Consider the following 18,607-nt stretch of genomic DNA (forward strand, 5'->3'; position numbering starts at 1 on the left):
AAGCTCTTAAAGTACATCAAGCCATGTAAGAAAGAGGAAAAGATGTGCCATGGGTGTGACCTTTTAATATTTTAATTTATCTTAACCACTTGCAGATCTCTAGTTTATCAAAAGAAGAAATACAGGTTCTGTGTGGCCTGACATGACATATCTACACAAAGAGCTCTTGCCCTTATCTTTTGCATGTTTTAAGGCCCTTTCCAACAACAGTACTGTTTTGTTGGCTGTTGGGGGGTCAGGTCAGGGGCGCAGGCAACATGGGATCAGCACATTCTTCACATTCTCCCACATTGTCATGCTGCAGTCAGCTGATTGGACATCTGGCTTTTACCTTCATGGAAAACACGCGAAGAAACAGGCGCCACTGCATCTTCAAAATAACATCACTCGTCATTAACTGGATCACACAGGGAGCGCTTTTCACAGCCTTCAGCTGGAGGCAGTCCCCTGAAAAATGGCCAATTCCTAATACAGAGCAATGTGTTTAAAGGTCCTGTTTTCTCTGGATAAAAAAATGTTATTTACACTACATTTTATTGTGTGATCTCTTAAACTTTCCCCCTTCTGGCACTTAGTCCTTTGGAAAGAAAAGAAATAAACATGTGGGAGATAAAACCAGCAATAAATTTGCTTGGGGTTAGACTTTGTCAGACACTTACGGATAGTCCCATGACTTCCACAGAGAGTCTGACATGTGAGGTCTGCCAAAGAGCAGTGAGGAAATAGGGGCTTTGTCTTTCCTATGTCATCATTGCTCACACTGTTAGTCTCAATTGCGCAATTTAGCTGGTTGCAGTAGGCCTCTGCTATGCATGCTTCTTGCCTGGTAACATTTGACTCCTCCTCCTAAACATAGATTTGCACTCACACTACGCCAGCACAAATTCAGCAAAGCAGCCCACTCCCTGCATCTGCTCTCCATCAGTGTGGTATGTGCTAGAGAGCCTTTGATCCCCCCCCAACAACTCGACTCTGTGTGTGTGTGTGTGTGTGTGTGAGTCAGACAGACACAGAAAAGACTGTAGTGCTCTTTTACACAGACAATGCCCAGTGGATGAAAGCAAGCGGAAAGAGACAGTGACACAAAAGAGCAGTAAACATTCATTATACCCACAGCTTTAAGGCCAGCCTCTAGGCCTGTAGTTAAAGGCCTAAAGCACCTTGATCCTTGTGCACAACTGCTGAAGAAGTTCACTCCTCTGTACTATTAATGGACAAGTATGTGCAGCTATGGACGAACCAACAAATGCCAAGGATTAATCTGAGATAGTGTTGCTTACAAATGAAAAAATACATCAGTGTTGTATCTTGTTGTACCGTAGGAGAGTTAAAGCTTCATGGGCCCCAGTGACCCCCTACTACCTTTTGTTTTTGTGTCAAGTGTTATTGCACTTTGAAACTGAACACCAGTTCAAACAGAAGGCAATAATTGCAGAGGCAATAGGGGTCTAAGTCAGTGAGGGCACCTCCAGCCATACAGATTCTTGTGAAAACAAGACAGAGGCAGTAAAGTGTTGATGAGACTGCCAGACAAAAGTGAAGTGGCACATTCATCAGCAAGGCGTGAGAACAACTGGACATGTGAGATATTGGAGGGAGTGACATTTGAGACTTGTCCAGGTTTGAGAAGTACTTGACATCCTTACATTCTCACTTAAGGTGTGGACATTTGGCTGACAATAGAGAGTCTGTGAGTCTTTCTCAGAAGACGCAATTAAGCTAATCACCAGGCCTTGGTGTTATTATTAGATTCATCTGCGTCTTCTCACATAGCAATGCAGCAACGTGACTAATAAGATATTACAGACAGAAATAAGTATACACCTGTAGGCCTGCAAGCAATAAAAGTGAAGATGGAACTAAGAAACTAGACAACAGAATGAAAATGATCAAAAGGAGCGATGATAATGTGAAAATAAAACTCCCAGGCATACAGATAAAAGGTGAGGTCATTAGGTTGCATAATCAATCACATGCATTAGCCAACTGCAATAAAGTAATAATCAAATAAAGTTCTTGAAAGGGCCCAAGGGGTCACCAAGAAAATAAGCAAATCTGATTTCCCTTCACTCTGCAAGTTATCTCAGTCAGGAAATGTACCAGGATGATTGTTTTCATCATGTGTTTCCCACTATTACTGCCCCACCTTCAGTAAACTCTGTTGGGGTTGTGTAACATTATACAAAGTAGTCATATCTAAGAAAATGATGTGGTTTTTAAGACAAGTGTTGCTGAAATAGAGGTGATCCCTGTCGTGCATACATTAAGAGGATATCAGGACGAAATTAAAGTTAATTTTCTCGTTATGTATGGGACACTGGAAAGTTTGAAAACATGTCAGAAAAAGTATGATCTCTTTAAGAATTCCCAGATTGTACTCTTTGTTTACATAACACAATGTACGATCCCTGAACCATGTGAGGTGGTACAAGAAGAAAAATGTAATCTAAAATTTGATATATTTGTTTCCCCAAGAGGAGATTAATCGCCAAATATGTTCACGCAGTTTATTAAATAACTTTAAATAAGTATATACAACACAACTTGGTTAGAAACACTGGTTTAAATACAAAGTTGGTAAGGTGAACCCCCCCTCTGCGAAGTAAAGAACAAGAGAATGGTACGTTCCGGCCCTGCTGCTCGCTGTTTTTGTATCTGCTTCAGAACGGTTTCAACCGCCAAGTAAGTTACATTTTGCAATGTCACGCTAAAGAAGTTTGAGAGCAGTTCATCTATAGAAAAACTGGATTTATGCGAGCACGTAGACACATGCCGCTGGATCTGTGATATGAATTGACAGCGTGTTCGTGTGTTTTTTTTGAAGGCAGTTCCTGGTTATTTTTCAGCTGCTGTTATTACTGTATAGCTAACGTTTACACAGTGAAGCCAGAAGCCTCATGTTTTCGTTAAGCCAAGAGGAGCACTGCGCCCCGTCCAAAGACCCAGTTAAATACGGGGAGCTGGTGGTCCTGGGGTGAGTTGAGCCTTCTTTTGTATTTATTTTGGGATGTTTTGACTTTGTGGATACTCCTGTATGTGTACGTGAAAGCAGAGTATTTATCTTGAGGAAGTTTCACAAGGGGGGCACTCACATAGCTAACTTAGCTAAGTTTTCGAAATGAACTGGGCATTTTCAGCAATGTGGTGTTACTTAAGAGGGAAGGCAACATCTATAGACAACACTTTGTATTTAGAAAAAGAAACCGTCAAGCCCAGTGGGGAAATTCACGCGCTCACGTTACTCCACCAATGAGACACGTGCGCAATCAGAAATGTGTACGTTTTCGTTTCCAGAGTTGGTGGCGATGTTTAATTTCCTGATAACATCGGATGAAACAACGACAGGCTCGCTACATCTGAACATACTGATGTTCACCACCAAACAGATGCGTTCAGGACAACTTTTGCAACCCTGGTGAAATTAATCCCACACTCAGCAACTCTGACCAGGGCGCTCTGTCCTACCTTAAAGTTGGATTCATGGGGTTTTAGGAATTCGGAAGTGGAGATGGTCCCCTCCCCCAGCCCCCAGCCCTCAGCCCCTAGGGTTCTTCCTTTTTTTTTTGTTTTTTTAAAAAGCTATCTGTAGCTAAACTTTACATCTGCGTCTTCTGTTGTTACGAGCACACGCTCCAGAGGGCCATTGCACATTTTTTAAAGATGCCAAATTTGTTAATGAACCTTGCTAATCACAAAACACATGGTCAATTTCCTCAGATGTCTTTTAAGTATGATTCTGTTGTTCACATGCCAAGCTTTGGGACCACCAAAGAGCACCATCAACCTAGTGCGTGATGGGGATATGAATAAAACTCTCAGTCACAGTTTATATGTGTTTTTGTGTTGCAAAAGGCGATAACAGCTATTATGGTCATATAGTAAATTCAGTGGAACATCAATGGGGAAACTGTTGTGTTTTGGCTAATCCAGCCATAAAAAGAGTAAAGAAAAATCAAGATATTTCATCACATCGATCCAAAAAACATAAAAATGTTGCCATAAAACAATCCTGTTCATTGACTTACAATATTGGCCACCATGGCCTACTACAACTGTATCTCAAAATCTGACAGATTTTATATCGTCTTATGCAATGAGGGCAGTTTTCTTAACTTTTTTGTCAGGGTACTTCTTCTTTAAAGTAGTGGTCATGAGGCCTCATGGTTACATTTATATCTTGTCTTTTTGTCACAGGTTTTAGCATTTTATGTTACAATACCATCAGTTTTTTCTTTTGGTACGTACAGCAGTAGAACACAAAATCAGTCAATTATCATGTCTTGACAGTGATTTTGTGGTCAGATTTGTAATCTTGTTTACTTATTCTTTGATTGCCAGTTTTAGATTGTATTTTATTTAGGAAAAGCTTGTGTTTAGCCAGGATTTAACTTGTGAAAACTTTGGTGTTTTTTGTTAAAATTTACAAAAGTATTGATTGATTTTGGTGTCAATACCGAAACTGGTATGTATGGTATGGTATATTGGCATTAGTATCCAAAATTCCAAACAATACCCACCCCTAATCTGTTGTCAGTCACATTAGTATACTTGCCTCATCCTGCTACTGAGTAAAAACTGATGTGGCTTTTTCTTTGTTTATGTCAGAACTATTTCAAAACCACTACTGTTCTTTGCTGCATTTGTTCAGCAGAAACAGCAGCCAGTTATCATTCAAAACAGTCATGTTTATATTGATAAGCTGTCAAGGGCAACAGCCACAATAGATGATGGAAAACACCTGTTGTGTCATCAGTGATTAGAGTTTGGCCAACATTGCAGCTAACTTATAATAAGCATGTTCAGATGTTTGTGCTGTGGGGATATAGCATTTGTTTGAAGCACTTGAAATGAGATGCTTATGAAGGTTGCACACAGAGCCATGGAGGACTGTGGTTTTGTCCCTTGCCCTCCACCCATACACTCACAGTCATACTGCTTATTATAAGGGACAAAAAGTGCTGACTGCTTATTACCCCAGGCTGAACATGTGGCATGTTTGAAGTCGATACTTTTGTTCTCTCTCTTGGCATAAAGACACATTTGAATCAGATGTGACGGGGTGTATAATCACTGCTGTGACATCACATCCCATTGATAAAACTGATGGTAGACAAGATAGCTGACAGCATGGAACAAAGCTGGTTTGAGCAGCAGTTCCCTCAGTGGTTTGTTGCTATGACCATGGTGGCTTTTATTACTTGCATGGCTGCACCCCATCTCTGCCTGGGCGGATTGGCTCGGTGCTGGTCAGTGTGGAGCGGGGGGTGGCGAGGGGTGGTGGGAGGGGGACGGCGGCTGCATGGGTATCCTGGAAATGAAAGGATGGATTGATCAGGACCCAGCCTTTGCCTCTCCTCAGCTTCCTCTGTCCATTGTGGCTGGGAGACTGGGCCTATTGATTGAACTTTGTACATTTCTCCCTAAAGAACCGCTTGATAGGAAGTATACAAATCAACTTGGGGACATCTTTGGTACAAACTAGCACTGATTGTTGAGAAGTGATGTCGTTTTCTTGGCAACTCTATTCATCCAAGAAGGTGAAGAGTTGCCTTTCTGGCCTCTACATCAAGGTCAGAGTGTAGGAGGACCTGGTGCTGTGTCAGTGTTGTGTTCAAGGTTATATCAGTCAGACAGATACTTGGAGCCATGGCAGCCTGAATCTGAGTCAGTTGACTGTTGCTCATCTCACTCACTATGCCATTTGGCTGCCTCTCATGTAGTGATAATGTCCTAGAGATGTACTTGAGGGCTGCACTAACAATTATATTCATTATTGATTAATCTGTCAATTATTTTCTCTAGAGCTGCAACAATTAGTCAATTAAAAGATAAGTTGTCAACTATTGAATTAATCACCAACTATTTTGATAATCAATATTTTTTAAGAAAATAATGTCCAAATTCTTTGATTCCAGCTTCTCAAATGTGAATATTTTCTGGTTTCTTTAGTCTTCTATGACAGTAAACTGAATAGCTTGTACAGTTTTTTTTTTAACTCAATAGCTCTTTTCACTTAGAATATATTTTACTATGTTTACTATATCTTATTTTTGATTATAAATGTTATTTATACATTATATACCTGTAATTTGTTGTAGTTGTATTTTCTCTTACTTTGTATAGGTACTCGTGTTCTATATACCTTACCTACTTTTTTGATTGTTATGCAACACAACCTCAAGGGAAATTCCCTGTATGTGCAAACCTACATGGTGATAAACCTGTTTCTGATTCTGATCTTTGGGATGAAGACAAAACAAGACATTTGAGGACGTCATCTTAGGCTTTGTGAAACAGTGTTTGACATTTTTTACCATTTTCTGACATTTTATGGACCAATCAACTCTACTCCATTCATTGAGGAAATAAATCAACAGATGAGTCGATAATGAAAACAATCGTTAGTTGTAGCCCTAATAAATCGTTTTCTCTATGTCAGATAATAGCGGAAAATAACTAATTTCTTGGTGATGTCTTCAAATGTCTCATTTTGTCTGACCGACAGTCCAAAATCCAAAGATATTCAGTTTACTATCATTTAAGAGACAGAAACGCTTAAAAGTTTTTACATTTGAGAAGCTGCAATGAGCAAATATTTGGTATTTTACCTTACTAAAAAAAGACTAAAATGATTATTCGATTATCAAAATAGTTTCTAATGTACTTGCACACTTTAGATTGACCTATTTTAAGCACAAATAGGCCGTGGTCGTCTGTGCAGCATAATCTGACCCCTGTGCCATTCTCTGTGACCCTTTAAGACCACACTTTGCCTCTCTGACATGCCAGTGAGAGTTAAAACTACTAAACATATCTCCTCCTCATTCTGTGAACACTAGCCTCTCATGTTAGCGCAAGAGGTAGGAGGTGCTGTTGGCTCATTAGTGCAACCCTGGCGGATAGGTGATACGCCAGAGTCTCTAATCCCTGCTCCTAAGTATTGGAAGGTAAATCCGCTGTCTGCCTGGCACAGGTCAAAAGGGAAAGCTAACACAATTAGTAGGAGCGCTGCATTAAAGAGCCTGTCCAAGCCAATGTGACGGTGCCGGTTCCTAAGTGACAGAATATTGTTCCTCTCTGTAATGATGAATAATAGAAAGCATGTGTGTCATTTCTCACCGATTCAGGGTTATGTTCTGCATTTAGAATTCATCCTGGCATAAATGCTCAGCTGCAGAGAGCGTATCATCTGTTTTGTGTGCTATATGTGGGACATCCATGCACAGGAACCATAAATACACTCGTATCCAGCAGATTGGCCTTCTCAAGTAGGTAGAAATCTCAAAAATATTTAGGCCTCGCTGGGCTTTATTTAGGTGGGAAGTTTCTAGGACAAGTTCAGTGAAATTGGAGTATAGAGTCGGCACACTAATAGCTCCAAAAGTGTGATTATTGATGTGAGATAATCAACATTTCTATCCCATATGCATCTATATCAGGATTAGGACCACATTGGATCAACATTTTTTTTTTTGGCAAATAGTTTTTAATTTTGATGTGCCTTCTGTCCTGCACCTTATAACCAGAGTGGATGTCTTTTGAAAGTAACGTGAAAACATTGAGTAGCTGAATTCTCTTTGCAATAGTGAATAATTTAAACATTTTAAGATACTACCACAATCTATCCACTTCCATTTTGTCATTTCCCTCCTGCCCTCAGAGCATTGGTTGTAGTTTTGTCTACAGTATCATCCAGTGCTTCTCTAGCTCTCTGTGGGTGGCTTGTCCTACAGGCCAGCTTTGTGCACTGTGCTGACTGGGACCATGTGTTTCTATGCCTGGCCAGCCGTGTGGAGACATGGGACAGGTGGGCTAGCTTGGGAGGGAGGTAGCAAGGAGCAGAAGGAGGATCTTGTTTCTTCTGTTGCATTTGCGTTGAAACAAAGAGGAGAAATAGTAGATTATATAGCAATTGGCAGAGTTTATCCTCTCATGATGCTAACTTGAGGCTTTTGACACGGATATTTCCGCTTTGCAAAGCGTCTGTTCAACACACTGTGGTTACGTGCGAGTGTGTGACAGAAGGTCTGTGTGTTGGATGGGAGTAGAGCATGGGGTGTCCCAGCTGTAGGAACCAGCTGGTGGATAGGGAGAGGACCAGTCCTACCGGAAGGGGCTTCTTCATTCACAAGGAGCAGCCTAGGCTAGGTGCCTCGCAGCAGATTGAAGGGCAAAACTGGAATCTGGTATTGAGAAGTGAAAACAGAACACTCTTAGAAGCTCCTCTGGTCATGCTGAGGCTTTTTGAATTGAGTCGTTAAAGCTTTCCACACCGGCGTATAAAACACAGCTATGAGAGAATGTGTTTTTTAACCATGCGAGCCAGTTCTCCAGCCAGGCTCCGCTTACCCAAAGTGGTAGCAAACCTGACGTGCATCTTAAAACCCGCTCCTGCCTGGGACACAGAGCAAAAGAACAGCTGCAGGTTTACTCAGAACTGGCTCACTGAAATCACAAGTACCAGAGTGTATTATGTAATAAGAGACATCATCCAAGGTAACGCTTAGATTGCTAATAGGGTGCATTAGATTGCCAGTGATGTAATGCGTGGCAAAGCTCCTTTTCAAACACATGAATGTTTCTAATTCTCCATGTTTACTTGTTATATGATTACAAGAATTTTGCCTGTAAATCTCATTAGACACATCCTTTTTGCTTCTACAAAAACCGTTTGCATTTTTTTCATTTAAAAAAAAAAAAAATTGAACTGTGAATTTGCTGTCCTTCCCTCCACCCCACCCCACCTCCCCTTCTGTGACAGGTATAATGGCTCCCTGCCCAATGGAGATCGGGGTAGACGGAAAAGCAGATTTGCGCTATACAAGAGGACCAAAGCCAATGGTGTTAAGCCAAGCACTGTGCACATCCTCAACACACCCCAGGCCAGCAAGGTACAGAGCAGATCAGAGGATGAATGAATGATTACTGAACAGACTCTCAGTGGGGAAAGAACAATTGTCTCCTTGTCTTTTGATGTGTGTATATATTGTAGATTAGAAAATTTCACACGCATGCAAGTAAATTGATGACTAATTTTTATACGCGTGTAGTTTGGACTGTATTCAGTGAGGCTGATATTGTGATTGAAGATAGTGGAGCCACAATTGAAGAAGAATCCAGAAAAACACAAAACTGACTTTTTCAGAGCAGCAGACTGTTTTCTCAATGATTTCAGTAGCTCGTGGAACGCGCAGTAAACCCCTTTACATTATTGTTGGCAGACCCTAATGTTGACATTTCCAGTACAATAACTGTAGTTCTTAGCCGGGCCTCATAGCTTTTCTTTGCACCAGCGTGCCTGCCAGAAACTGCCCTGTCCAGTATAACATGTCTGCATTCCTGCCTGTGGTTCCCAAGCAAAACTGCTAAACAAGCTAGAGGACCTGCTTACCTCTGCAGCTCTTAGAGGCCAATATTCCAGACATTTTGTTGGGAGTTAAGCTCCCTTGGCCTCTCGGGTTCAGGTTACTCTCACCTTGTGGAACTTGACTCTTGATATCTATGTAGATGTTTTTTTTTCTGTAAGTGAGGGTTTTTCATTGCAGCGACTGTACATCACAGAGCAGAAAGCTGCAGTGCCCTATCAAATTTAGCTAAATGTTTCTGCTGCTCCACACTGCTACACTGTGTTTTTTTGTTTTTTTGTTTTTTTTTACTGCACAGCACAACAAAGCAAAGAATGCTATTTACACAATAAGTAACAGACTGTTTCAGAGATGGGAACTGCTCAGGCCTTCTTCCCCTTTCACCACTCTTCCTCTCTGCCACCCTGTTACCAAGCACGGGATAAGGAGGGCGAGCTGAGGAGGAAGTTGTTGCAGTTGGCTGACCCTCCACTCCCAGCTGTACACACGGTCAAAAATAGCCATTCCTTAAGAAACAAGGAGGGCGGTGAGCTTAATTAGAGGAAGGCTTTCCTTTTGAGTAAGCAGTAAAGTAAAAAAACAAAGTCATCTACCCTTTTAAAAATATATGTGTGTGTGTATATATATATATAAGTGGGGTCCAAAAGTCTGAGACCACTTTCCCATTTGGACCCCACTCTCTCTCTCTCTATATATATATATATACTTTATTTTCTACAGCAGTCCCCCAACCCACTCTTGTTCCCTCACAGTGTAGCAGTCTCATACGAATGAACCGAGAACGCTGAGAGGGAAAGCTCACGTGTCTGTGCACACTCTGGTGTTCATGACAGATAATGAGGAGCTCCCGTGATGCCACTGCCAGCCTCCGATTGAAATCCTGCCCCTGCTCTCTAATCTCCCTACTTGATCTCAATTACTGAATTTATGCATTTGTGATTGTTTGCACTGGCTTTCCTTTCGGGGGGTCGGATGACCCCGTGGCTGTGTTTTTATTTTTACGCTTTCAACTGAGGGAGGGTGTGTGTGTGTGACATTTTGGGGGGGTGTTGTGATTGTAAAAATATATCTTTCTGTTCGGGGTGTGTATGAACTTCTTTTAGCTGTTAAACAGGTGGAGCACCATTTGTTTTGTAGCGGCACAGTCAAGACAAGACTGCATGTGATGATGACATTTGTTCCTGTCTGTCTCTGATGTTACAGCAGAGTGTGGCAGCACTGATGACCCACTTTCTCTCTCTCCCTCTTTCCCTCTCGCACGTGACAAAGGCGGGGGGGGGGGATGTTTGGGAAATGGAATTCGCAGATTAAAGCAGGATGATAGTGGCATGTGGTAAAGTATTGATGGGAGCTGGGCCTGAGTGGCTTTAACCCACCCTCCCTCACTACACTGAGGCAGATCAGCTGATAGGCGAGCTTGTGTTAGCTGAGGCCAGTGAGCAGTTTATGGTCACTGTCATAGGAGTGTTACTTTACACACTCTTTATTTTCCCTCTTCCAGAAATTCCTTGCCCCAGACCTTTGGTTTTTATTTAGTATATTGAAGTCTTTTACTTGAGAAAAATTTAGTTGTAAATAACTAACTAACTAGGATGAAAAGAAGGACAAATAAACATGTTCTTCCAAATAGCACAATAGTTGTTGTTGAATCTTAGGATGTGACTAATCAACTGAGTGCCATGCATTTTAATAGGGGGCTTGCTATTGCTCTCATCTGTAATTTAATGATGAGATTGCATAAGGCAATCATTGCAATTGGTCGAGTAGTTCCTGTTTGTCAATCTCTGGTACTCTCAGATCCGGTGTTAAAGCCACAAACCCAGACATCAAAAAGTGTCTTCACTGTGACGCAAAATAATAAGAACACCTCTGTTTTGTTGGTGTGCTTATGCTAAATTGTTAAAAATCCATGCATTTATTGTGTTTAATATGATAACAGAACATGTAGCGTGTGTGTGTGTGTGTGTGTGTATTAAGTTGCTCATTTGTTATATTTCAGGCTGTGAACTGTAAAGGCCAACACAGCATCTCATACACACTATCCAGGAACCACACAGTAGTGGTGGAGTACAGCCATGATAAAGACACGGACATGTTTCAGGTAGGTTTTTTTTTTTTTTTTTCCTTCCTGAACTTCACCCTCCACTTGGGAGTACATGTGCCTTGTATGTATACTGTCAACTGTTCTGCCCGTAGCACTAATCTGAATGCACAGCAAGGCGATGGTGACTAGAGGGAAGTTAGCACTGCAGACACGTGCTACACATTCAGCTCTTTTATTGTATCCATGTGTCTTTGAACAACACAGAATAAACGGAAACACAGGCACAGCAAAGAAGGGGGAGACCTTTCAAAAAAAAAAAAAAAAAAGGAATTTTCAGGACCATTTGTGATGAAAAAAAGAGGAAATGAAAGAGGGAAATGCTTATTTTTACCTCTGTTTGTTCAGCTTGAGAACTGTTTGGACATTGTTGAACTCTGCAATCTGCTTAAAAATAAGCCTGAAATATTCTTTTTTGTAAAAACAGAAACTTGTTTTATCAGTGTATCATTGAAGATAATCCAACATGCTGCTGTATGAAATGTTGCGTACCAAAGTGTGTAGTGTGTCAGTCTTTCTTTTTTTTCTACCACACAAACACACAAACAGAAACATGAACTAGTGTGCCATCATTCATATGTCAAACTGCCATAAACTGGCAAAAGGCTGAACTGCCAGAAAGCTGAAAATGTCCGCAGTAAAGAAAATAAACACCTCTGCATCCATGCCTGTGTACTGACAAGAGAACACAAGAAACCGAGCACTGATACAGCATGATATCAATTATTCCTCACCAACAATGTAATTACTGTGTTGCTTTTTAGATTGGGCGTTCCACTGAGAGTCCCATAGACTTTGTGGTGACTGACACAATAGCAGGAGGTCAGGAGGGAGAGGAGACTCCCATCACACAGAGCACCATCTCCCGTTTTGCCTGCCGAGTTGTCTGTGAGCGTAACCCGCCCTTCACTGCTCGTATCTATGCAGCCGGGTTTGACTCCTCCAAGAACATCTTCCTCGGGGTAATTACTAGTTAGTGTACCATGATAGATGTACAGTATCTCTATTTCAATGCTCTCTTTGTTTCTTTAAATGTATAACTTGTAACCAGATAAACAAAAGTCATCTCTGCCATTGGCTGTGTTATATAAAAGTACATAAAAAACCCCCACACAGCACATTAGATCACGTCATCATCTGTGCTCTGTCTCGCCTACAGGAAAAAGCTGCGAAATGGAAGAACCCTGACGGTCACATGGACGGCCTGACAACCAATGGTGTGCTGGTAATGCACCCCAAGGGTGGATTCACAGAAGAGTCCAAACCTGGCGTATGGAGAGAGATCTCTGTTTGTGGGGATGTTTACACTCTGAGAGAGACCCGCTCAGCACAGACCCCAGGCAAACTGGTCAGTAGCCCCTTATATACATTAGTGACACTGTGATGTAGTTGAAGCATCACAGATTATTAAGCAGATGTTTCTCAAGTCAGAAATACAAAGTGATTATGATAGTTACATGCACAAAGTGAACTGAATGTCTTTTACATCCTCCTCTTCAGGTGGAGATTGAGAGTAATATACTGCAGGATGGCTCCCTGGTGGATCTATGTGGAGCCACTTTGCTGTGGCGCACTGCAGAAGGCCTCTTCCACACTCCCACCCAAAAGCACCTGGAGGCTCTCAGGCAGGAGATCAATGCAGCGCGGCCCCAGTGCCCTGTAGGTCTCAACACTCTCGCCTTCCCCAGCATGCAGCGCAGCCGCGCCCTCTCCTCTCTGGAGGACAAGCAGCCTTGGGTCTACTTGGCGTGTGGCCACGTGCACGGTTACCACAACTGGGGCCACCGTTCAGAGCAGGAGCCCAATACTCAGCGAGAGTGTCCCATGTGCCGGGTGGTCGGGCCCTATGTGCCGCTGTGGCTGGGCTGCGAGCCGGCCTTCTACGTGGACACAGGTGCACCCACGCATGCCTTTGTGCCATGTGGACACGTGTGCTCCGAGAAGTCAGTCAAGTACTGGGCGGAGATCCCTCTGCCCCATGGCACCCACGCCTTCCACGCCGCCTGCCCCTTCTGTGCCACCCAGCTCAGCCTCACTCAGGGCTGTTCAAAGCTAATCTTCCAGGGCCCGGTGGACTGAGCTGAAGGGTCCTGCTCTGGTGGAGAGATTAGACCAGAATGCCAACATGCTGTGAAACTGTTCAGATTATTTTGTGCTTTCTTTTGTTCATGTACGCCAGCTGTGGAAAGGAGTCAATCTTCTCAAGCTCTGGTCATATACTCTGGATTCCACACAACAGAGAGCCATTACAGATTGTTCAGGACCTTGGCTGTCTGGATGGCCACAGTAGGATACAGAGATGTGCAGCACACTGGACCACAGATGCCTGGCTCCTCCAGAATGAAATACTGTTTCAGCTGTCCTGCCAACCAACCGCTTTAAACAAGGCTCCAGCGCCGGGCTGTTTAAACTACAATGGCTGCTGGTTTTCACTCAGAGGGCTGTAAGATTAAGGTTGTAGAAAGAATGAATTGTTTTTACTCTCATGAATCAGACTGAACCAGATAACAGCGAGCAGGTGTAGTTGAGTCTTTTGGGAAGGAGAGAGAGATGGGGAGGGTTTATAGTGTAGCTCCTGGTGGATCTGAGAGTTTTTACAGAGCCAGACAGCTGGACTGTTGGCTGGGAGAAAAGCCAAGAGAAACTTGGCGTCTAATGCCTAAACTAGTTAAGTGCTCCCCATTGGCCTTTCGGCCCCTTAACGCCTAATGGCATCAAGATCATGTAGCTCTCCAGAGGGGGCTTCCATTTGCTGAACAAACCTTGAGGGAGGGTGAAAATGACTTTTTTTTTTTTTTTTTTTTTTTTTTTTGTGTGTGTACAGAGATATAATCCAGTGCCTCAAATCCCATTCAACTTTGGGAATATTTTTAATAGATAAGAGAAAGATATTTTGTCGAAGGCAAAGGGAGAGAGTTTTGCATACAGATGTAAGGAAATGACAACCCACATGGATTCGTCTCCACGTTTTTATCTGACAGAAGACATATTTTACTACACTGAGGCCCTTGTACTGTTTTGTAATGCAAAATGTTAATATATTTTTTTCTCCTGCATAAATAATGTGTGTGAGAATGTTTTGAGTGTGTGTGCGTGCATGTGTGATTGTGTGTGTGTGTGTGTGTGTGGGTTGGACTGTGTGGGTGCCCTTGGGCTTTTGTTTAAAATCGCCCTGCATCATTTCACCCCCAATCTCCTATGCTATGATCTCCACCCACCACCCAAAAAAAAACACTACCAGAGAGAAAACAGGAATTAAACCAACCTTGCAGGGTTTGACAATGAATGTACTGAAATACATTGACTCTCCTCACTGGTGGTGCTTTACCCTTCAATTATAACATTTAACTTTCACAATGACTGTGCTGTTAAAGGTATAGATAAGGCCTATTCACAGTGAAAGACAACATTGGAACTGTACAACCATTTGCATCAATCACACCTGTGTCTCTGTCCCACACACATGTACTGTATTCAATCTGCACTGTTGTTAGCTTTATCCCATGCTGGGTCTGATCCAATGATTTGTACGCCATCAAACCTGGGCACAGTCTCAGCAGCATCCAGAGATTATACCAAATATAAGGAGGAGCTGTTTTTTCTCTCCACATGCAAGATGTAACGACCACTCTCTGCTGCCCAAAGTGTTTCTGTAAACAATCCTAAACCCAAACTGCTGCTCTGGTGGAATGTTGACAGCTCTGGATTACAGTCAAGGCTGCTCAGTTGCACGCACCAGCTCCATGGGAATAATGATATTATCACACACAATGCCAAATTTGGTAAGTTCTATTGTGTGTGGATGAGTCAAGTTGTTCGAAACAAAACTAGCAAATGAATTGAAAACTAAAGAATCTGGGACGAATCTGTGCATTCTTCTGTGATGTTAGCTCACCAGACTGTGCCCATATGTAGAGTGTAGTCAAAGGCATTAATTCTGCCACTAGTTTATCAAACTGAGCATTAAACTTATGAGATGTTGAGAGTAATTTCTATTAATAGTATTCAAAGTATTGCTGAGGGGCTCCAAGACTTCACACAAAAAAAAAAAGATATCATCTCAACAGCAGTTGTGTTTCCTTTTCGGTTCCTTCCTAAGAGAAACATACTTAACATTCTTAAAAGTATCAGCAGCATTACAGTTAGCTCACAGGTCAGAGCGTTTCTGAATCGCTTGATTTCTTCAGATTTTATGTAACAGTGCGGGGTCAAGTACTAAACCACATACTGTACAGTAGCATTCCTTTCTAACACTTTCAGCTCAAACACTGTGCCCGTTGCTTAAGACCATGTTCTGTTAACAGCTGCGGAGTAGCTGCCTCAAACATTCCTCCTTGGTAAACATGGGTGGGGCCCTCAGTTCACCCAAGGGCTTGTTCTATGATTTTGTCTCCTACAGGAACTCTGTACACAAGCCATAGAACGCACTGATGCTCCCGATGCCTCCTTTGCAAAGAATAAAATATTTTTTAAAAATAACTCGGAGTGAGACGGTGGTGTTTCTGATTTTAGGCCTGTCTGTCGAGTAACATTTTTATACTTGTCATAGATAAAGCTCTGCATCACTGAAAACGATTCAGTGATTTTAAAAAGGTACGTTCAGGGGATGAAGATTTGTTCCTTTTTTACTGCGGCTACTGCCTTTGAACTCCAGATGTCTCAGCTCTGTTCACACAACGTAGCAGTAATCACAGTTACATATGTGTTTCATCATTCCTCTGTATGAGCTATCTCAGCAGCCAAAATGGCTCTGGATTTTGATCGCTCTATCAAACAGCATTTTGGAGATAAGGGACAACATTTTTCTTGAAGTCTATTTTATTCACATTTCATGTTGTATGTTATCAGCCTCATCTTAATATTTATTATAGAAAATGAATGCATGAGCAACATTCCCTGGTGTTCAGTGTGGCGTGTAGTTTCCTTCTGAAGCCACAGGAGGGCACTACCTCCTCAACAATAGAGATGTTGGCAATATGCCCAACACACCAGTGAGCCTGCAGCCTCCAGTAGCCAAAAACACACAGCAAAGAAATACAAGTTTGATGTTTATTTTGAAAAAAGACTCAGTAGAAATACATCACAAATACATATGACACTACAGAAATTGAATTAACTAAATTAACACGTCTATAGATGCCTGAAAATCCTCTGTATGTGCAATTATGCTATCACAGGAGATGTATGTAGGCTGTACAGTTGGACACATGCAGATTAATTTACATTCCATATGTTTTTGCTTTTGTATTTTTCTCAAATTAATTATACTGTTCTTAGATTTATTTCAGATTTGAATCCTGGCATCACACATCACGAGACTGGGTTGACAAATATGCACAGTTGTGTGCAATTTTTAGCTCTTATTTTTTTATGTGCGTGCAAAAAAAAATATTGCACGATGATGATGACATTTTCCATCATTGGCATGTGACTTCATCTCCGCTATAATAAGGGCACATGAAAGGGATTTAAATACATAACATGTCAGTTAGGCATTTGGTGAGGAATGGAGCTGTGGGATGCCATGCTTCCTAATTAACATTTCCGCAGTAGATGTGAGATGGGTTCATATGTCTGCACACTTGCCTGTTTTTCTGAATGACAGAAGAGACACTGAAGGTGACAGCATGCTAATTTTGAGATCACTCGGTGGCTCCCCTGCCTTAAGCAGGGCAGGGTTATGCAAATAAAGTGGAATGATACAATATTTTTTTTCCTCTTGAACCAGCTTCCTGGATGAGAAAGTGAGGTTCATGTGCTATACTGACGCTGGCCTCTGTAATAAATTGACACAGGTGATGATTGTACTTCCATCATCACCTTTTTGATCCCAATTAACCTCTAAGAGACGCTTTGGATGGCTTTTTCACAGCCATGCAACTCAATTTTGCAAGATCATAATTTCAAGCTGCATCAAATGCATTACAATTTTACTTATTCTTACATTTGAGCTTTATTGCTGTATAGGTGAGGCTATACCCTCTATGAAGTCCATCAAGTTTACGGAGATGATCTAAGGTTCTCAGGCTCCTGACAACTCCAAAGACCCATCCGGCAGGATCAAAGCAATAACAGGAGGAACACAACCAGAAATAAGAAGGCATCCTTTTCAAAACTCTACACCTTTTTTCCTTTTTAGTCAGGAGGAAAGAAGAAAAGGTGCACGAAATGCTCGGCTTTGACCTTTGGCCTCACCATTTGCTTATAGAACAGTGTTGAAAGACATAGTATCACATAATGCAAACTACTGATATGAATAATTTGCTAGGGTCACTTTTTATTTAAGAAGGATATGTCTTTTATTAACAGCATAAGATGAGCTGGACATTGTTGCAATAGCAATAACCTGTATAGTGAGAATATTGAAATAATGTATAAGTTAAGGAATTTCATTTGGGGGATCACAGTCTGCTTTATGAGTTGAGAAAATTCTGCATGAAACCACCTAAATACCATTTAGATAATCTATAAAAATAATTATCTCGCAATTTATTCAGGAAGTCACTCAGAAGTTGAAAGAAAGTAGTTTAGATTGGCGTTTTTCATTTGACAACAAGGCAAGGCTGGACTATAATGTTCAACAGCTGTCACATAGCAGCTGACACCTTTAAGTAGCTGCATTTAAAGGGTTCAGCCTTGTTTCATGTTTCTTTGCCTCCTGTTTGCCCTGAGACCTAAGATGTGAAATGCCACAGGTGGCTGCGGGCCGTGTGCCAAGCTATCAGCAGGACACCTTAGCTGGCAAGTTGAAGGCTGTGATATTTACCTCAATTACCCAGTGTGCAACTGAGGCAAATTATATGCAGATCATCATCTGTAAATAAGAGATAGTGCTCTTCCCCCCTCACTTAAATTAAGTAACAACACATACAACCCTCGGAAACAAACACAAGACACATTTGTCTCCCTGGTTTTTAACTTGGCAGCTTTTTTTTTCTATCTCTAGGCAAATTGGACTGCCATGGCACGGTGGCACATATTGGACGCTGCAGTTAATTCCTCACTATTTCTGTCTTGTGCGGTTAGTCACTATTTGTTGAGGAGAATGTCTCGTCGATTACATTGCACTGTTATTTAGCTTTAAGATGGGTCCACCTTTCTTTATGCAGGCCCAAGGTCAAACACCTCACACAGGACTCTC

The 18,607-nt window shown here is 41.8% G+C and overlaps 1 protein-coding gene across 1 annotated transcript; it reads left to right on the top strand.

Moving 5' to 3' along the window:
• The first annotated feature begins 2,647 nt into the window (after positions 1-2,647).
• peli2 (pellino E3 ubiquitin protein ligase family member 2) lies at positions 2,648-15,945 on the top strand. The gene is made up of 6 exons (XM_042388960.1): positions 2,648-2,974; positions 8,762-8,891; positions 11,365-11,466; positions 12,231-12,428; positions 12,626-12,814; positions 12,967-15,945. Exons 1-6 carry the CDS (start codon positions 2,898-2,900, stop codon positions 13,543-13,545), a joined length of 1,275 nt encoding a protein of 424 aa, XP_042244894.1. The 5' UTR covers positions 2,648-2,897; the 3' UTR covers positions 13,546-15,945.
• Positions 15,946-18,607: the final 2,662 nt, after the last annotated feature.

The sequence above is a fragment of the Thunnus maccoyii genome, chromosome 16 (assembly GCF_910596095.1).
Source record: "Thunnus maccoyii chromosome 16, fThuMac1.1, whole genome shotgun sequence".
NCBI classification, from domain to species: domain Eukaryota; kingdom Metazoa; phylum Chordata; class Actinopteri; order Scombriformes; family Scombridae; genus Thunnus; species Thunnus maccoyii.

Coding starts and splice junctions, on each gene's coding strand:
- peli2 (XM_042388960.1), top strand. CDS start 2,898: ATGTTTTCGTTAAGCCAAGAGGAGCACTGCGCCCCGTCCAAAGACCCA. Junction 11,467..12,230: donor AAGACACGGACATGTTTCAG/GTAGGTTTTTTT, acceptor GTTGCTTTTTAG/ATTGGGCGTTCCACTGAGAG. Junction 12,429..12,625: donor CCAAGAACATCTTCCTCGGG/GTAATTACTAGT, acceptor TCTCGCCTACAG/GAAAAAGCTGCGAAATGGAA.